The sequence below is a fragment of the Chelonia mydas genome, chromosome 3 (genome assembly GCF_015237465.2).
Source record: "Chelonia mydas isolate rCheMyd1 chromosome 3, rCheMyd1.pri.v2, whole genome shotgun sequence".
Classification (NCBI taxonomy): domain Eukaryota; kingdom Metazoa; phylum Chordata; order Testudines; family Cheloniidae; genus Chelonia; species Chelonia mydas.
Genome location: NC_057851.1, coordinates 72,708,641 through 72,730,308, shown reverse-complemented (window position 1 = coordinate 72,730,308; position 21,668 = coordinate 72,708,641). Strand labels below are relative to the sequence as shown.

Sequence of the window (21,668 nt, the reverse complement as noted above, 5' to 3'; positions counted from 1 at the left end):
TAATCTGTCCTTTGCCTATTTTGGCTTGTATTCCTTTGATCTTGTTGTTAATATTATTTGTGTTGAGTATCTGGACCCCCTTAACCTGTTCAATGATGACAAGCAAAATAGGCATTAAACACCTCATCTTTCTCAATGTCAATTGGTTATTAGTTCTCCTTTTCTGCTAGATAGAGGACTTACACTTTCCTTCATCTTTTTCTTGCTCCTAGTGTATTTAAAGAACTCCTGTTTATTGCCTTTCATGTCCTTTGCTAGGTCTAACTCATAAGCATAAGAGTTTAACAAATCTTTTAACTGCAACTGATCAACCTTGGCATGAGACTCCTGCCCCCAGTGCTTTAGCTGTTTTCTCTCTTACTTGCTTGCAGATCATCCACAAAAGAGTGTAACCTGTGAGAACTAAGCCAGAGAAGGGGACACCTCATCAATGGTGGACAAAAAGAGTATTTTAGTGTCCTACCTGACCACTGAGGGAGTAGTCTATCAGTAGAACAAAATGCTCCCTCAGAGCTCTCTGGAACCTTTCTAATTCCATTAATCTCCAAGGATGGATCATTAACATGGGTGTTTTGGATCAAACTGTGTTTTTACAGTGCCTAGGACAATAGGATCCTGATCCATGACTGGGGCCGCGTCGTGCTACCACAATACAAATAAATAATTAAACGTAAAGAATGGGGATTAAAATAAAAAAACTAAAGAATTACTGCAGGAAAGGGCAGATGGAATATGATATCACTCCTATTAAATGTAGGTTAAGCACAGACACTTGCTCTTGCTTATATGGCTAAGTAAAAATGAGCCTGTATCCAAACACCACTGAATTTTGAGGAAGTTTGGATACAGCTCTGAACTTCACAACTGGTCCTTTTCTCTACAGTGAGCATAACCAAAACCTTGGATCCAAACACTCCTAAGCTTTGAAGATCTTTGGTTGAGAATCAGGTTATGAATCTGATATCTGGATATGAACTTTACTGCTTAGCCTACTTCTAGTTCTGAGTGATTAATAATTATGGCAGATTTAACATTAGGGATTTCAATTCTTTCAATTGCTTCTATGTTATCTAATGTATCCCGTATGCACGAGGTAAAACATCTCCAGCACTGTGACAGCTATCTGGTATGTGCCTATTGAATGCTGAATATTGTTTCATCAATGTTAAAAATCTTGTAATTTTAAGAAAAGGAGTACTTGTGGCACCTTAGAGATTAACAAATAAATCTGTTAGTCTCTAAGGTGCCACAAGTCCTCCTTTTCTTTTTGTGGATACAAACTAACATGGCTGCTACTCTGAAACCTGTAATTTTAAGAGTAACTCTTTTTTGTGATGATATGAACAAGTATCTAAATTCATGCCAGTTTTCTGGGGCCAGCTCTGTGAACAACAGTATTTGGTAAATAATTAGCTATATGCTTTTCTTTAGTGATGATGTCATGCAGAAAGATAAGGGCATTTCTTAGCAGGGGAATATTTGGGCTGTCTTATCCAATGGGAGAAACAAGTCTGTTGTATATTATATGCAGGCTAAGATCTTGATCCTACAATCTTTTTTCACCCAAAGCTCCCCATGTAGTAACTGGTTTAAAGTAGGGCTGTTGATGAATCGCAGCTAACTCACGTGATTATCTCAAAAAAATTACTTGTGATTAAAAAAATTAATCATGATTAATCGCAGTTTTAATCTCACTGTTAAACAATAGAATACCAATTAAAATTTATTAAATATTTTTGATGTTTTTATATATTTTCATATATATTGTATTTTGTGTTGTAATTTATATCAAAGTGTATATTATTTTTATTACAAATATTTGCACTATAAAAATGATAAACAAAACAGTATTTTTCAATTCACCTCATACAAGTACTGTAGTGCAATATCTTTGTCGTGAAATGCAACTTAAAAATACAGGATTTTTTTGTTACATAACTGCACTCAAAAACAAAACAATGTAAAACTTTGGAGCCTACAAGTCCACTCAGTCCTACTTCTTGTTCAGCCAATCGCTAAGACAAACAAGTTTGCTTACATTTACAGGAGATAATTCTGCCCTCTTCTTATTTACAGCATCACCAGAAAGTGAGAACAGGTATTTCCATGGCGCTTTTATAGCTGGCATTGCAAGGTATTTACATGCCAGATATGCTAAACATTCATATACCCCTTCATGTTTCGGCCACCATTCCAGAGGACATGCTTCCATGCTGATTAAGCTCATTAAAAAAATTTGTTAATTAAATTTGTGACCAAACTCCTTGGGGGAGAATTGTATGTCCCCTGTTCTGTTTTACCCACATTCTGCCATATATTTCATGTTATAGCTGTCTCGGGTGATGACCCAGCACATGTTCATTTTAAGAACACTTTCACTGCAGATTTGACAAAACACAAAGAAGGTCCCAATGTGAGATTTCTAAAGATAGCTACAGTACTCAACCAAAGGTTTAAGAATCTGAAGTGCCTTCCAAAATCTGAGAGGGACCAGGTGTGAAGCACACTTTCAGAAGTCTTAAAAGAGCAACACTCTGATGCGGAAACTACAGAACCCGAACCACCAAAAAAGAAAATCAACCGTCTGCTGGGGGCATCTGACTCAGATGATGAAAATGAACATGTGTCGGTCTGCACTGCTTTGGATTGTTATTGAGCAGAACCCATCATCAGCATGGATGTGGGTCCCCTGGAATGGTGGTTGAAGCATGAAGGGACATATGAATCTTTAGCGCATCTGGCACGTAAATATCTTGCAACGCTGGCGACAACAGTGCCATGAGAATGTCTGTTCTCACTTTCAGGTGACATTGTAAACAAGAAGCAGGCAGTATTATCTCCTACAAATGTAAACAAACTTGTTTGTCTGAGCAATTGGCTGAACAAGAAGTAGGTCTGAGTGGACTTGCAGGCTCTAAAATTTTACATTGTTTTATTTTTGAATGCCGCGTTTTTTGTACATAATTCTACATTTGTGAATTCAACTTTCATGATAGAGATTGCACTACAGTACTTGTATTAGGTGAATTGAAAAATACTATTTCTTTTGGTTTTTTTACAGTGCAAATACTTGTAATCAAAAATAAATATAAAGTGAGCACTGTACACTTTGTATTCTATGTTGTAATCGAAATCAATATATTTAAAAATGTAGAAAACATCCAAAAATATTTAAATAAATGGTATTTTATTATTGTTTAACAGTGAGATTAACTGCGCAATTAATTACGATAAATTTTTTTTAATCACTTGACAGCCCTAGTTTAAAGTTACAGGAGATCTGTACAGTTCATCCCGAATGAGTTACAGTAAAATCGCTATACCACCTTATGGTACCTTGTATTTTTTTGTATCATATTGCAGAAAAGAGTTATTCAAGAACACTTTTTAGTTTTAAAATTATATTGAGACTATTTTTGTACCCTTTGGCCTTTTAAAATCATGTTTCTTAGTTACCATGTGCAAGCCTCTAAGTGACAGGAGAATTAGAACTGGCATATTCTAAATTGATCATAAGTGTTTTTTTTTTTTTTAAATAAATCCAGGTGCCACAATATTATGGTATGATATCTTGTGACCAGCTGGAATTGAATAGTAGAGGCTTGGGTCCCAGCTCCTCTGTGGAGAAAGTGGAAAGCAACCGAATACTAAGAAACATTCTTTTAGAAAATAACTGATTTTTTAGATAAGGGAAGTGTGGTAGATCTAATGTACCTGGATTTCAGTATATCATCTGACACAGTACCACATGGGAAGTTATCAGTTAAATTGGGGAAGACGAGGGTCAGGACAAGCATTGTAAAGGAATTGGTTAAAGGAGAGAAGGCAACGGGTTGTGCTGAAAGGTGAATTATCAGACTGGAAGGAGATTACTAGTGGATTTCCTCAGGGATTGGTCTTAGGACCAATCTTATTCAATATTTTTATTAATGACCTTGGCACCAAAAGTAGGAGTGTACTAATGAAATTGCCTGATGATACAAAGTTGGGAGGCATTGTCAATACAGAGGAGGATCAGAACATTATATAGGAAGATTTGAGTGACCTTGAAGATGGGAGTGACAGAAATTAAATGAAATTCAATAGTACAAAATGCAAAGTCATTTACTTAGGGTCTAATAATAAGAATTTCTGCTGCCAGCTGGGGAACCATCATTTGGAAGAGACAGCAGGAGAGAGAACTGGGTGTCTACGCTGATCACAGGATGAGTATGAGCCACCAATGTGATGTAGTTGTGGAAAAAAAGGCAAATGCGATCCTAGGATGTATTAGAGGTATTTCCAGTAGAGATAGAGAAGTAATAATGCCATCGTACAAGGCACTGGTAAAGACCTCAACTGAAATACTGTATACAATTTTGGTCACCTGTGTTCAAGAAAGATTAATTTAAACTGGAAAGGGTACAGAGAAGAGCTACTAGGATGATTGGGGAAAGAAGGGCCTATCTTATGAGAGGAGACTGGCAGAGCTTGGTTTGTTTAGTCTAGCAAAAAGAAGGCTGAAAAGGGATATGATTGCTCTTTTTATAAATACATTAGGGGGAGTTAATACTAAGGATGGTAAAGAGCTATTTAAGCCTAAGGACAATGTCAGCACAAGACCAAGTGGATATAAACTGGCCATGAAAAAATTCAGGCTAAAAATTAGAAGGTTTCTAACCAGAGAGGTGAGGTTTTGGAACAGCCTCCCAATAGGAAGGGGAGGGGCAAAAAACTTAATTAGTTTTAACTGAGAGCTGGACAAAGGTATGAGTGTAATTGCATGGTGGGGGTTGCTTGTGATGGTAGCGGGGAGGGCTCACTTCGGAGCTCAGGAGGCCAGACTAGATGTGGTGGTCCTGTCTGGCCTTAAACTCTGTGACTGTGTTGTATAACCATTGATGTTTTAAATGATGGACTTAAACAGCAATAATAACGAGCAGTCCTTGTGGCACCTTAGAAACTAACAAATTTATTTGGGCATAAGCTTTCGTGGGTTAGAACCCACTTCATCAGATGCATGGAGTGAAAATACAGGAGCAGGTATAAATACATGAAAGGATGGGGGGGGGGGGTTGCTTTACCAAGAGTGAGCAAGTCTAACAGCAATGAAAGACTAGATGTGCAACGTGCAGTGATTTCAGTGGGTCCAGGATTTCACCCTAGAGTTTTAGAAACCGTTGTCTAAACAGCATCCACAAAATCTGCATGTATTCCTACTATGCACCGATTTATCCACAGCTGCACCTGCAAAATAGGTCATTGCTATGAGTCTACAGCATCGCACAGCCTGTCATTCAGAATTCCCTGCTGTATGTTTATAAATGACATGGTTCTTCATACATGGCAAGAGGTGCAATCATGCTAGATGCTCATCTAGCACACCTAGTGGGAGGTATTTAACACTTAAAAAAACAACCCCCCCTAGCCTTGCTACCTGTTCCAATGCACATTGCAAGGGTAGGGTGCAACTGGCAGGTCCTTACTGCCGTTTTAATACAACCCCAACGAGGGTAGATTGCAGTCAGGTTTGTTTACCAGATAAAACACACAACAATGGTTGATTTCCATTTTCTCAAGCTAAAGTCTAAGCACGTGACCTGGTCCAAGCTAACTGTGCAATGTAATTATAGCTTCGGGGGGGAAATTAGCCATCGAAGAGTAGAAAGCTGCTTCCTCCCCCTGGAGAGTAAATCTTTCCAATCCAGCCATTACTCTGGATCCTCCCCCTCCGGCTAGCAGCACGTGCCAGCATGTCCCTTGAGCTCTAGGTGAGTTTTGCCCTTTTCCTGTGACCTTCCCTAGCCCGCGCTGATGGGGAGAGCAGGGCAGCTCTCCGGAAGAGGCTGTCTGTGGGGGGCGGACAGGCAGGGGACAGGAGAGAGGGGTGTGATTTTTATTGCCCCGGTATTTTGGTGCTCCCAGGAGCAATGACATCACCCAGCCTCCTCGATGCGAAGAGACAAAGGCGAGAGGCAGCTGCAGAAGGAGGCGGCTGCTGCAGCGAGCACCACGGCGACCCAGCACCGCTGCTCCATCCCCTCCTGGCCCGCTGCTCAGCTGAGCGGCCCTTGCCCATGCGGACTGCCCCGGCGAGCGGCGGGGGGAAAGGGAGCCGCAGGCAACGCGCAGCATGCACTGGGGTGTTGGCTTTGCCTCCTCCAGGTCCTGTGTGGTTGCGCTGAGCCGGAATCAGAGCCTCACCCTCGGCTGGTGTGCGGGACCCGAAGAGCACTTCTCCTTTTATGGGGACATCATCGCTTTCCCTTTGCAGGATTACGGTGGGATCATGGCAGGGCTGGGTTCGGATTCGTGGTGGAAGAAAACCCTGTATTTGACCGGGGGAGCCCTGCTCGCTGCCGCGGCGTATCTGCTCCATGAACTCCTGGCAATTAGGTGAGAGACCGGGAGAGAGAGAGAGCCTGGGGCAGGCTGCAGCAGGGAGGATTTGGAATAGACGCTGCAATGGGAATAGGAAATAATAAGACAGTGCTGACCTGATGGGAATGCATGGTACTCGACCTTCACCCCTTGAGAAACTGACACAATAACAAGGAGCAAGGCAGAAATCGGGAGTCTTTTGTAATTGTTTTTGTTTATTAGGCATTTCACCTCTGTAAGGATTAATGTCGCACCAGTAGATACATCGTTCTTAAAACCCAAGTGTCATTGGTACTAAGGGGATCAACCACAGGGCTCTTTTCAGGGATGGTTTTAGCCTTATCTGGAAACATCTAACTTGTCTGGCCTGTGTTTTAAGGACAGGGGCTCAGAATTAAACCAGTGGGCTTTAAAACAAGAGCTGCCTTCATCATGGACCCATCTTACTCTTAGAGCTTGCCATTTTAGATGCTTTGCAAAAACATTGTTTAATAAATCTTCAGGTAATAACCCACCTCCGCCCAAACGACCAGTATGTTTAAATAAGACAACTCTGCAAAATAAACCTCAGCGTCAAATTGAACATACTGGTCAGTGCTATTTTGGGGTTACTCAAAAATCTAATATGAAAATGCATATTTAAAATGATGCAGCATCAACTGGTTATGCAAGAGCTCTTGAAAATAAGAAGAAGCCACAATTGTTTTCAGTGCAGTATTGTGCCTGGTTATGATCTCTAGCTTCATAATGGTGTGAGTAATAGGGAGCGTGAGAGCAGGAATAGACACAGGAGTATGTTTGTCATAGACTGAGATCTGAAGTGAACAGTTGCATATGGTGCTGCAGCTTGTTTACAAGGATAGTAAATCATCTCAGAAAATGGTGGCTTTAACTACTGATTTCCCAGGGATGTACCTGGAAATATAATATCCACAACAGAGGTGATATATTACTAGTACGCTGTTTTAAAGAACTCAGTGAGAACAATCTCAGGGCATTTTATATAAGTGTACCATAGAAGTCTGGTGGAGACTAACATTATGAAAATGGAATGGAGATGAACTTCAGATTACTATGGGCCCAAACCTGCACTTCTTACTCAGCTAAGTCGCTCATTGATTTCAGTGAGGACTGCATAATTGGGTCCTAAACGGTTTCTACGATCATTGCATAAGACAGCTGTTTGTGTAATATAAACAATGGCAAAATACAGAAGTTATTTCTGGGTACATTTACAGAGAAATAAAGGATCAAAGTAGCCCTGTACTAACGGGCTGCCATGCACAACATAAAGTAAACAAAGATAATGTTGCCATTGATAACCTTTTAATAACACTAGCACTGAGAGATATACTTGCCTTATATATTTTATGCAGTTATTTTCATTCAGCTTACAATAAATACCTGTATAAACATAATTCTTGGAAAATACTTGAATTCAGGGATGTTTTTATAATTGAAATTTCATAGATTATCTTGCCTCTATCCTTAGGAGAGATTTACAGAATGAAATTACTTCATGTAGCCATATTTTAAAAGATATTAAATTTTCTGGAGAAATGTGCAGATGTGATTTACAGGTTCAGCAAACATATGCCACCTGCAAAGGCTCCTAGCAATGTTAAATCTGTGTATGAATGTTTCAATATTAGTATATAATGGGATGCTATAAATGTATTAAATGATTTAAAATCAGACATTTTAAAATGTGTCAAATTTGGCAGTCAAACTGTAATGGCTAGTGGCCAGATTTTAAAAGCAAAGCAAACTAACATCATCTCTGGCAGTTCAGAGCTCATTTTTGAGAGGTTAAAATCATCATCATCATCATCATGCTAACCAAAACTGCATGGGCTGCTCTCTGTGATGTGCAGTGCAACCCTATTCTGTACAGAATCTTTCATGGACAATATATCCCAAATGCTTCACAGACTGAAACTATTCAACACGATGTATTGTATCAAGATAGTGTGTGATGATTCAAGTAAGACTTGGAGTCATAAAGGGGGTGGTTTCCAAAGGCATAAAGAGCCAGTAAACACCTCACTCCCTTTGACATATGTGCCTATGAAAATCTCCCTTAAACTCAATAACCAAAGGCAGTTACTGTAAGAGAGGCCTGGGCCTGGTCAAAGAAGAACAGATATGTTTGGAGATAAGATATCAACAGAGATGAAGACTGCATGAGGTGGATGGATACTGAAACACTGTTTGAGATGGTAGAAGCATCAGAGCAGAAGGCACTTACGCTAACAGTTGCAAACTTGTGTGAAGGCCCAGATAAGAGGCCAGTGCTAGACAAGTGCCAGAGGTGCAGGAGTGTGCGTAAGAGACAATGGGCCTTCTTCTTACTCCTTTGACTTGCTGCAGTTTTATACCTGTACAGCTACATTGACCTAAATGGATCTCATGGAGTTTGGGTCAAATTCTACTCTCAGTTACACTAGTGTAAATCCTTTGGAATCCTCTTGATTTACATCAGTGTAATTGAGAGCAAAAGTTTGGTCCCAAGGAGGTAGATTGGAGCAAGTCCAGGTGGGCTTTGAGAACCATGAATGGGACATTTTGAACTGGATCCTGAAATGAATGAATAGCCATTGGAGTTGTTTGACAGCAGAGGTGATGTGGCCATGAGTCTTTGTACATGGGAGAAGGCAAGCAGCAGTCTCTTGGATATTCTGGAGTTAGGATGATAGGGATCTTGAGAGGCCATAGAGATGAGAGTTAAAATAGTTGAGGAGAGAAGGGATGAAGGCTTCGGCAGGGTGGAGTCAAGGCAGTGGTGTATTTGGGCAGCCAAGTGCAGAGGTGACAATGGACACGTACAATGGGAGGAGATACAAAGAACAGAGAACAAGGCCAAAGATAATGACAAGTTTACAGACAGTGGAAGTGAATGGCATTTCTGAGTCTGGAAGTGGGGATCGGAGAGCTGAAACTATGCTTGAGTTGCTCATGTTCTTCAAGAGAGTCTCTTTGTTCTTTAAGGCCCTTAACTGAAGGAAGTAGATTTGCAGGGCCTGATCTTCCATTGCCTCACCCCTTGTGTTGTCATTTATAACTGTGCAGAGTGGCTGAAAAACACTACCACAGCAAAGTCGGAGCATTTTACACTCACTTTGTCTAAGTGAAAAGAAAAGGAGTACTTGTGGCACCTTAGAGACTAACCAGTTTATTTGTTTATTTGTTTATTTGTCTAAGTGGTCCGTGAAAGACTTAGACTGAAAACAGAGTTCAACTATATATACAGACAATAGATTTCCAAAGGGGCCTGCACCTCTGTTCGAAATTTCCAAAGGGGTCTTCACCTCCATTTGAAATTTTTTAGGGGTTCACAAATGAAAAAAGGTTGAGAACCACTGCCTTAGTCCACATGAGCTTGGGTGTCAATTTTAGTGCATACTAGCGTTCTGCACACTAACTGGCTCGTATGAACTCTACTGATATGCACTAAAAGTTCCCCAGTGCATGTTAATGTAGTCCCATTTCAAACAGCAATATGGTACCAAGCACAAGGGAACTTTTAATATGAGCCAGCAGGGTTCACACCGGTCAGGTAGTGTGCAACATGCTAGTGCACATTAAAAATCACACCTCAGATAGTGTGGACTAAGGCACCATGTAGACAAGGCATAGGCGCCGACTTCCCCTCTGCTCTGTGGGTGGTCGACCTCCTGGGCCCCCCCCATACCCACCCCTGCACCAACCTCGCCCAGCCCCAATTCCTCCCGCTTCCCCCAAGTCCCCACCCCTGCCCCTCATCTTTACCGCCTCCTCCCCCTCCCTCCTGGAAAGTCCTAAGTGCTGCCAAACAGCTGTTAGGCGGTGGGTGGGAAGTGCTGGAAGGGGGAGGAGCAGGGACACGGTGCGCTCAGGGGAGGAGGGGGCGGGGGCGGGGGGAGTTTGGTTGCCAGTGGGTGCGGAGCACCTGCTAATTTTTCCCTGTGGATGCTCCAGCCCTGCAGTACCCATGGAGTCGGCGCCTATGAGACAAGCCCTAAGTGACTACATGAGGCACAAGGCAGGCTTGCTTGCTTATTTATTTTAGTCTATGAGCCTGGGCTTATTACCAAAGGTTTGCAAGATTTTTGGGTCTCTCCAACATAGAATTAACTAAGCTTCCTGTCTGAATTCTGCTCCTGCAATGTAAGTGCTTTTTAGTGATTTCAGACTCGATGAATAAAAAATTACAATAACCCATTAAAGAGAGGACAAAATGTTTTGCCTCAGCCATTCTCGTTCCTTCATGCACTTAATATATTGATATATGGCACATGCTGTAGTCTGGGTTTCTTTTAATTCTGTTTTGTTTTTGACAGGAAAGAGCAAGAGGTTGATTCCAAAGATGCTATTATACTGCATCAATTTTCAAGGCCTAACAATGGTGTTCCCAGTTTATCTCCTTTTTGTTTGAAAATGGAAACTTATTTAAGGATGGCTGATTTACCCTACCAGGTAAACTTGAGTGTACTGTTTCCCTTTACATTATGGTTAACTATAGAAACACACAATGCTAAGTGTGCAAGGGAAATATCTCTCTTATCCAAGAGAAGTATATGTGTACACATATAGGTAGCTAGATACACACTTATCACTATAGTGAAGTTTTGGTCTGTGATCTTCAAGGTAGGCCTAACAGAAGCTGGTTGGTCTAAACATTCAAGCACTATTCCAGATTTCATTGCTTGATGGCAATTGAAAATTTAATTTTGGGGGAAATGAACTTTTGGAGTGGTTCAGCGTTCATATAATGCTACGTAATGGACTGGTTTGCTCTAAAATTCAATGTTGTTTAGTTTTATTTAGCCTACCAGGTCTGCTATGTTAATAGATCAAATTTAAGCTGTTGCATTTTTTTTTTCTTTTCTTTGGGGGTGTCTCTTCTATGCTCTCCTAGTAGAATAGTGACAAATCCCTCATTTGGCCCTTCATTGCAGACACTGCCCTCCTGGCTGAGGAGGACTGGGCTTGCAGAGCCCATGAATACCCTTCTTAATAGTGGATGGGTTGCTGTTGAGGCACTGTCTTTCTCCAGGGAATGAATCCCAAAGTAAACCAGAGACTGAGAGACAGGAGACTGGGAAATTTATTCTGACTCTTCCATCTGTTAGAGTCAAGATCTAGCCACCAGACCGCTGGATAAGTTCACACTCCATTGTTGCAGTTTTAACAGAGCTGTTTTACATTTTATCATATATATGTTTGTCAGCTCTCTGAGGCAGAGAACATATCTTTTTTCTGCGTGTGTAATGCACTGTGTAAATTTAAGATGGACTATACGAATGCTTAATAATATGATAAGAATACACGATGGTACAATGTGGTATAAATGTTTGTTTTATTGGCACATGTTTTGGGATGACTACATTATTCACAAGTAGTAGAGCCATGAGTAAGTTGTGTGGTCATCTCAGATGGGTTCCAGTAACACTTTTATATCACACCGTTATGAAAAGTATTTTGTTTTTGCCATCTAGCTGGCAGGGATTTTTTTTTTTAGAAAAGTTATTTAGAGTATTTTTACTTTTTTATTGTTGTTGATATCCACTCCCAATAAAACTAGCCCGCTTTACAGCTATGAATCCACATGTACGGACATCTGAGGTAAAGAAAAACAATAACTGATATACCTTAGAACCCTTTAAGAGTATCTAAAATAGTTTTTAAAAAAGTCACGTCTGGTTTTAATGTCCATTATCTTGTGATTTTCCAGCACTAGAACCAAGCACAGTATTGTACTGGAAAGGAGGAAATTCCTGGCTTCCCAAGGATAGACGCCTCCCAGGTCCAGCTGGCACAGCTCACAAGATAGTGAACTTTAAACATATCACAGATGCAGCATGGGCATCTCCGACCAATTTGAGGCTGAATTGTAATTTGGGGGTGAAATTGCTGTTTGCAGGGACAAACATATTTTTGGCGGGGTGTCTTTTCTTTGCAATTGGTTGGTTAAGCAGGTTTGGAATGATTAAAATAGCTCTAGTGAGGTGGAGTAGTGGGCAGAAGGCAAGTGAGGCTGACAAAATTGCAATATAAAAGCAGCTTAGCCCATGGTTCTGCAATTTTTAAAGGAACGTTACTTACCATGTATGTGATACACACATGCACACCCCCTGGACATCTTATTTTACGAATGTACGTATTGGGGCCCTCTATGCCATAGGAGGTATGTCTAGCAGGCAGGAGGCATCCGTGGTCCTGGCCTCAGTGTGTGATGGATGCTGATAATGACCACTGATAGGGGCACTACCAAATGGGCTGGTTCAGAGTGTGAACTGGCGCACCTGCCTTCCACACAGCTGGTGTGTAGATCCCAATAGCTGTTGTGCCCTGGCACTGAATCCTGACCCATGCGGAGTGCATCATGTGTGTACTGAGCACAGGCATTTTTGCAACTGCCCATCGTCAGCGACAACCACACACGTGCGACTCTAAGAGTCTTCCTTTTTGGCAGGAGGCTGTGCTGGGTTGCCCTCCGCCCAGGGTCTGCCAGTGTTGTTTCCAACACATGGACTTTAAAGCACCCTCAACCAGCTTTATTTTGCACTGTCCTTACTCTGGATGTTTACATGCAGTTGGAAGGAAGCATGTGGCACAGTCCTCTATCCTCTGGCCATACAGAGACTTTGCATGATCATGTTTACTTTCCTACCACCCCTTGGTACGTCAAGTGTACGTAAGGCTGTGCTTGTCTCAGCCCCGCACAGAAGCATGACAGCAGTCTTTACTTGGTGTTCTCCAGTCAGGTCAGTTGAGTACATCATGCACTCTTAAGACATGTCTACACAGCAATTCAACATCCACGGCTGGCCCATGTCAGCTGACTTGGGCTCGCGGGGCTGTCAAATTGCATTGGAGACATTTGGGCTTGGGCTGGAGCCCAGGTTCTGGGACCATCCCCCCTTGCAGGTCCCAGAACTTGAGCTCCAGCCTAAGCCCAAACCTCTACACCACAATCTTACATCCCTGCATCCTGAGCCCTGTAAGGCCAAGTCAGCAGACCTGGGCCAGCTGTGGGTGTTTAATTGCTGTGTAAACATACCCTAAATCTCCCCTGTGCATTGTGTCTCTGGGCCTTCTGGAAGAGATGTTAATGTAGGGGCTGCAGGTCACTTGGAAACCTAGCTGAAGTCTTTATAAACTTTTAAAAAGTTTAATCAGGAGGAGAAATTTTCTACCATGACACCCAAATTACTTAATGTTCAGTCCCTGGGGTTGAAGTCTATGGGGCTGCATGGGGTTTAAAGGCAGAATTTATCCCAGTTAAACTGTTGACAGGAAGGGACAAAAACAGAACTTTTTGCTGCTGGCCCTGGAGGCACCTACCTTCCTTGTGGCAAGGAGTCCTGTGGCACCTTATAGACTAACAGATGTATTGGAGCATAAGCTTTCGTGGGTGAGTATTCACCCACGAAAGCTTATGCTCCAATATGTCTGTTAGTCCATAAGGTGCCGCAGGTCTCTTTGCCGGTTTTACAGATCCAGACGAACACGGCTACCCTTCTGATACCTTCCTTGTATTTCACAAGATGCTGCTTGGGGCAGCTTCCTTATAAATGTAGTCGTAGGGAGCTGTCCAACAATTTCATTGGCTGAGACAATAGAAATCTGACAGCAGGTATACAAAATTCTATGGGGTTTGAAGATTTAGAGATTTTTGTCTCTCTCTGCACCCCTCCCCCCCCCAATTCTAAGCTTTTATTTACAAGGAAAGGAAGTTTCCAGCCCCGCAGGTTTTAGAGGTCCCCTTTCCCAGTGTAAATTAAAGCACTGCTCTTTTCTGATCCCATAAACATTGTAAAACCAGCAGTGCTGGAGGGACCCAGTTAGACCATGGCTGTCTCCTGACATGGTTTGTCATAGTTACAGGACAAATGTGCCTTAGATGCCTTCTAGTACCTTTTGAGTGTACCCAGTGGGTGACAGGCCTGCCTCCCGGCACCTCACTCTGGGTGGAACCATGTAGTCCAACCACTGCTAGATGGAATCTATGGGCTATAGGCCCCTTTTCCCCACAGTGCTAATCCAACAGGCCCAACTGCATTGGCACCTGCCGGCCTTTTCTTTCTGGGGACCCGTGACCAGCAAGTTGATTAAAGTGACTCAGAATCAGCATCTTCAAAACAAAGCTGTATTTATTCCTTTCCCCAAAGGTAGAAAGCACATACAGCAAAGGGTACAAAAAATAAAAGGCCTGTATGCCTCGTTCTTACTTACGTCTTAGTCTTTTCTTGCCAACTTTTGTAAATTTCCCTCAGTCCAGCTAATCCCCATCTCTGGCTGGGAGAAACCGATTGCTCACAGCAGGCTTGCTCTCTTTCCTTGCCAGCTCTCACTGACACTTCTTGGGCAGTGTCTGGCCACTCACCCCAGCTCTTTTCTAGGCCCAGGATCCTTTAATATTTGGTATTCTCCTTCTGATCCTAGATTTAGCCTTGGGAAGAATAAGCTGTTCTCAGGCTACCTGGTGGGGGTATTCCCTAATAAACAGCTTTTTCCATTGTTTCCTCTAGATCTCCTATCTGTGTCATTGTTTTACCTTTCCTTCTTGGTTCCTTTAACAACCCTTTTTTATCTAACTCCATGGCCAAGTACCCATCATAGAGAAACACAGAGAGGCATGCACCATATTCATAAAAACAATATAGCTAATTCCCAGTTTGTCTTATGGTTAAAGTGCCATTTTTTTCTTGCAGTGCTGATGGGACCTGACCATGTGTTAGCTGTCGCTGAATCATGCTAACATCATGGCTGCTCTGCAAGAGGGAAGCTTCTTTTAAGCATGACTGGGGATAATAGGAGTTTTGCTGTTGACTTCAGTGGGAACAGAGTGAGGCCAACACTGAGTGCTTTTGAAGATCTAGTTTTCTCTCCCGAGCTGGCACTGTAGCTTTGAGCTGCAGAAGCAGCTCTACTCTCTGAAGCAGCAAGGATTCTCTTTTTACCACCCTACTAGGAGTCTGGTGCTACTCACAGACACACCTTAGCACCTAAGGATATGTCTACGCTTTGAGCTGGGGCGTAATTCTCAGCTTGTGAAGACACACCCGCGCTAGCTCTGATCAAACTAGAGTGCTAAAAATAGAGTGTCGCTGCAGCAGCATGAAGAGAGACGAGCTGGGAGAGACAAGCTGCCCAAGTACCCTTCTCAGATGGTAGGTATGTATTCAGGAGAGCTAGCCCCTCCTGTTGCTTGCACCTCTGCAGCTACACTGTAGTCCACTAGCTGGATCAGAGCTAGCGTGGGTATGTCTCCTCAAGCTGTGAATCGCACCTCCAGCTCCAAGTGTAGACACACCCGCAGAGAAAAGGAGGATTAAAAAAAGATGAAATTAAGCTACTGAGGAACCCTTAGAACTTCTTAGAAACTCCTGTTAGCTGGACAATAGCAGACAGCACAGTTTTGAACTGGATCCTTTGCCGCTCCCTCCAGCACAAATTTTAATGGTCACTGGAGAGTGATTATCTGGTGAATTTATCCAGTGTTTCTTCCCCTCCCTCCAGATATAAATATCACAGAGAAGCAGAAGGTGACATTTACACATCAGTTTTGCTAGCATTTCTTGCATTTAGTATATGTTGGCAGCTGGTGCTGCCTGTGTAATGCCTGTGCCCTATGGGTGTATAGACCTTTAAAGGAGAATGTGCCTCCCATTTCTACCCTTCCTTTGTCTTCCGTCAGCACTGTGGCACCTTTCAGGCCACTCAATGTGGCAAGGACATTTCTGAGCCTGCTTGACTTCTGAACCATCAAGAAATTCACTTGTTGCTAGAATGCCTTATCCATTTTTATGGACCACTGCCAACAAGTCACCATGCTATTTTGATCAGATGTGTTTGCTGTTGAATATAAGCTTTGCTTTGCTTTGCCAGTACTCCTGTCCTAAACGTTGCCACTGATTGCTTTCTCTTCCCAAGCCATCTTGATCTGGCCTGATTGCTTTGTTGATGTCTGTGAATGTTACAATGTAGCAAAAGGTTTTTATGCCAGGTGTTGAACTTTGATGATGTTCTCTGTAGAGTCTGGTTTGAAGGAACCAGTTTTGGGCTCAGGGGTTTTCTTCTAAAATAGAATTTTTGAAATATATGGAATTTTTTACAGTCTGACAAAGTATAAAGGCAACAGAAACGTTATATTTATATATTTATTAAGAAATAGTTTAAAAAATAGATACAAAGGGGCACAACACAAACTGTAGTAATTGGAACTATTAGGCTTAATTCTTCCTGGTTATCACTGTAAAAGGGCCCCAAAATGTCTTGTGCAATTCAGTTTGTAAATTCCATCTACCTAAAATGAGCTTCCTATGGGCTCTTGTGACAATTGCTTTGTAGATTACAGTTAAAGTTAACGTACTAGGGCGGATTTATTTGTTTTTATGTACCAATACCAAGGCCACTCGCTGTTCTTTGCAGCTGGACTGGTTCTTAAGTGAGAGTTTGGTAAATATTTGATGACAATTAGTAGCAGCTTTAAAGATATAAAGGTTTTGGGCTGAAAGATATCCGCTTCAGACACAGTACAATGTAGTGTAAGAGATTTTGCCCAGGGATGGAGGGCATCTTAAAATATCACAGGATAATGAATAGAAGCCTTATATTCCATTTTTCTTGCTTAATCATATTGCAAGGAAACATTAAAAAAGCAAACCCTAGAAAGCCTAAGATTCAGCAGATTTTACCTGTGTAATATGCTTGTCCACTTTGTTTCTAGGATCTTAACTTTTGCGTTTCCTAAGTTTAAAATGTGTAAACGTAATGTTGTGTTAACATAATTCTTTACACACAAATGCACTCACACACATATTACATAAAATCGTCTTAATTTTTATTAATGCAAGGTATATTGATTTAAACTATTGCAATAAAGAAAATTATGCAAATATATTTTATAAAAGCTAACAGCAGATGCCCAAAATTATCAATATTTTTGTCATAAGGGGAAAAAACTCTAATGGAACAATCCTATGGAGTTTAATTGAGATTAAACCAACAGTACTGTATATCTATTTAATAGGGTCCTAGAGTAACTATTTTAAAATCCTATAGAATATAATAAGAATGAGATTCTTTCTATAGGTTTTTTTAACCAATGTATAGAAGGACTATTAAATTTTATAGGATGGTTTAAAAAAATCTATAGAAAGGTTACCAGTTTATTTTAAATTCTATAGGCCATTTTTCATAAGGGAAGAGCCTGGACTAAGGAGCGTGGAAGAGTTGGTATTCCCCTTTAAGTTTCAAGTCATCTGTTTCTGTAGCCTTTCTGCTATGAGCCAGAACACCTTCCATCTTTCCTCCTCACTCATGCACTAGACAGATGATTTCCATTCCCTTATTCATTCATTTCTAGATACAAGTCATGACAAATCATATCATTTTATTCTCATATCAGGATATCTGTGTATGGGCAGAAATCCAAGAGTTGCTAGACCCAGAAGACACTGTTCCCAACAATGTTCCCCAGTATTTCTTCTAATTTGATCCAGAAGGAAGATGTGTCTGAGAAAGAACATGTATTTATAATGTATCAGACATCCATATTATTAAATGTAGCCAGGGTGAAGTGCCATCTAACGAGGATCTCCTGCTGAGTCTCCATTGCCACACAGTGTGCTATGTGTTTGTCTATCTTCCACCTTAATGGATTTCTGGCATTTAAATTTTTGAGGCCTAAACAGGTTGACATTGTATTGCCAACCCCAAACCTTCAAAAATCATGAGTCACGCACCCAAAATAATTGGCCTAAAATCATAACATTTTAAAAAATAATAAATTTGAGTTTTTTTATTTGGCTTCTCATTTTGAGCCTTTAGGGTTCACATTTTTGAGCTTTTCACTAGAGACATGAAGGCTAGAAGCTTACTCTATCTTTAAACGGAAGCTGAGATTCGTATGTAATAACAAGACTCCAGGAGCTGGGTCTTTAAGAAGAACACCAACTATCACGAGACTTGCTGTAAAATCACAAGAATAGTTAACATTGTTGAGTGTCCTTTTAAATAAATAAAAAATAAAAGAACAGGAATACAGCAGCTCATACCTGTGCTTTTAGGAATAAGCAGAGTTGTAATTAAAGAGAGTTAATGTCTAAAGATCTAATCACATGACTGGAAGCCAGGAATTCCTGCGTTTTACTCCTGACTCATTCCCTGCTTGATCTCTCTGCTTCAGCTTCCCCATCTGTAAAATGGGGATAAATACTTAGATGCAGAGACCTGCTAGCTTTAATGGGACTCCACACAGGTGATGCTCTTGTGGATCTGATTGCAGGAACTTTGGCTGCAGATGACTGAGGTTCGCAGACCAGGAAATGCCAGGATCATAGGCAAAGACATACTTTCCCATTCCAATGAGGGAGTGACATATCATTCCATTGCTTGGGCCTGGCTGCTTGTTGAAGGCCTGAAAGAAGGCAGGAGTACACGCCATTGGGGTTTCCTCATCTGAGCTTGAGGTTGAGTCTAGGTCCTTCCTGTTCCCACTGCATCCACTTTCGGTATAGATTAGTGGGTGTGCAGATTAGCCACATTTGCCTTTCAGGGCTACTGAGACATTTAGTTAGTAAGGTATCAGAGGGGTAGCCGTGTTAGTCTGTATCCACAAAAACAACAAGGAGTCCGGTGGCACCTTAAAGGCTAACAGATTTATTTGGGCATAAGCTTTCGTGGGTAAAAGAAAGCTTATGCCCAAATAAATCTGTTAGTTTTTAAGGGGCCACCGGACTCCTCCTTGTTTTTATTAGTTAGGGTTCGTAAGGTGCTTTTAAGATGAAGAATGCTACTGTGAATAAGTACCAAATATTATTGTTATTTTGTCTATGATGCAAAATTGTACAGAATATTGGGCCTGACCCTGTGGAGTTCTGAGTGCTTCTATCCCCACTGGACTTTAATTAAATAATTAACATTAAAACACACAACACCTTTCAGGACTGGTCCCATTGCTTTGCATTAAAAAACAAAACAAAAACAATGATGGGTACATTCTTTTGACTAGGAATTACTTATGCTGGAAATAGGTTTTTGCATTTCCATTTAGAGTAAGGTTGTCGCTCTAGTTTGATACCTATTTATGGAGGATATTGATTTTATGCTTCGGGTATTGGCACCTTTTAAAAAAAACTTTATATTGATCAAACAGAAGCTGAAGGGTGTTTTTTTTGTGTTTTTTTTTTGTTTTTGTTTACTTGCTTCTTTTCTTAGAACTATTTTGATGGAAAACTTTCCCCTCAAGGGAAAATGCCCTGGATTGAATACAATCGCAAAAAAGTATCTGGCACTGAGTTCATTATTGACTTTTTGGAAGAGAAACTCGGAGTGAATTTAAATAAAAACCTTGGTCCACATGAAAGAGCTGTTTCCAGAGCAGTGACAAAAATGGTGGAGGAGCACTTCTATTGGTAAGCTTGCATGGTAAAGCTAGTTCTGTTCTGATCTTATCAAACCTGCCGCTGCACGTTTTATCTGGAAATGAATGCTTGCTTTGTCTTTCAAATAACTCAGAACCGAGCTGTCAATTCCACAGTTCTTTTCACTCTTGGAGAATTGGTGTCTCTTTCTGTTCTTACTTGTGCCAGTGTGAATCAGGAGTAAACACCACTGGAGGGTGTAAAACCATTGCAAATGAAGTTCAGAATCGGGCCTTTTGCCCACCTGCAAGTTTATAAAGAGGAGCAACCACAGGCTAATACTGCAGTCCTTTCACATGTACCCCTTCAGTGGCACATGAGAAATAACTACAGGATTGGGCTGGTTAATAATAGGCTAAATTTGAGACTGTTTAATAAATTTGTGATTGCCAAAAGGGAGAGAAAAAAATCCAGCTTTTGGGATTAATAGGTGACAGGAATGCAATATTTTGAACTAACTGAAAACTATACATATATTTGCACAGTCCTCTTCATTTAATAGAATGTTGTTGTTATTCTTCCACTATCAGTAATGGGATGCAGTATTGTTGGCTGAGCGAAGCAAGGTCTAACGTTCAACTCGAAGGATTTCTCTCTGTGTCTGTCTGGTTGTAGAATGACCTGAAGTCATTTAAAAGCCCATAAACTATAATATGGGATAGAATCTTACTAAATCTCCTATTGCTAATTGTTACACTCGCACTCACAAAAATGAGAGTCTGCCCACTCACCAGCAAAGATTTAGGACTAGACACAGCAACCCTGACTCATGTAGGATGCTGCGTGTGACATCAGTGAGACTACTGGTTGAGTAAGGCCCTTAAAAGTACAGTGACGGTTCCCATTATGACTTCATTGCATTAAAATATGTATGCCAGAACACCTATTTGCATTTTGGGGAGCCTTGTCATAAATAATTACAGTTAAACTACGCTTTTCAAATAAATGAGCAAAGTACATTTTGTGATGCCTTATTCTTTCTTAAAAAAAAAAAAAAAAGGTCCCCTCCTTCCTGGGGCTGAGTGCCTCCTGCTGAGGTGTTCCACTCCTACTGGGCCAACTGCTGAGAGGAGCTACTGAGCACCTGGAACTCCAGGTGTCTTCAATGGGCGTTGCGCATACTTGATGCTTCTCAAGGTCTGAACTATTGACTTCAATGGCAGTTGAAGGCGCTTGGGCCAAGGTTCACCAACGTACGTAGGTGTTGTGATACTGAGGGTCCCAATGCCGAACTTTTAGATGCTTAGAAAATCACAGGAACACACTGCAAATCACAAAGCCCTAAGTTAGGTGCCTAGACTCCAAGACACTGAATGGGGAGAGATAGGCACCTTAGACTGTGATTCCCAAAAGCTAGCGGGCTAGGCAGGGAGCCACCTAACTTAGCCACTAGGAGATGCTGACGAGAGGGGTGTATGTTAGGCCTCTTCTCTCTCACCAAGATAGGCACCTAAGTCTAGGTTGTAGGGAAGTGTGTATCTCTACTAGAGATTCACATCTGGGAGCGCTATTTGCAGTTAAGCACCTACAGCATTTCCACAAGAAGCTGGGGAAGGAGGAGGACCTCTCTCACAACTTTTAGCTCAGTGGATAGGGATGTGGGAGACCCCTGGTTCAAGTCCCACCTTCACCTGATGAGAGGGATTTGAACAGAGATCTACCACCTGTCTTCTAGGCTGAGGTCAGATTTAAAGTGGCCTTCAAAAATGGTCTCACTCGGTTGATATGTCCCCTGCTGGAATAGTCAATGTCAATCCAGATTAGATGAAACAAAAGTTACCTTCAAGTTATGGCGCAGCAGAGAAAACAGTCAGAAACTAGGAATTTATACATTAGCTTCTTTACACAGTCTGTTCTCTGGGGGTCTTGCAAAGGTTTCTAATTAAGAGAAAGGAA

The 21,668-nt window shown here is 41.4% G+C and overlaps 1 protein-coding gene across 1 annotated transcript in view; it reads left to right on the top strand.

The window, feature by feature from the left end:
• Nucleotides 1-5,728: 5,728 nt before the first annotated feature.
• FAXC (failed axon connections homolog, metaxin like GST domain containing) overlaps nucleotides 5,729-21,668 on the top strand; it is a 46,030-nt gene continuing 30,090 nt past the window's right edge. The window contains exons 1-3 of the mRNA XM_037894508.2: nucleotides 5,729-6,375; nucleotides 10,680-10,815; nucleotides 19,567-19,763. Coding sequence (XP_037750436.1) covers nucleotides 6,113-6,375; nucleotides 10,680-10,815; nucleotides 19,567-19,763 — 596 coding nt within the window. The 5' untranslated portion in view covers nucleotides 5,729-6,112. The remainder of the gene's footprint in view (nucleotides 6,376-10,679; nucleotides 10,816-19,566; nucleotides 19,764-21,668) is intronic.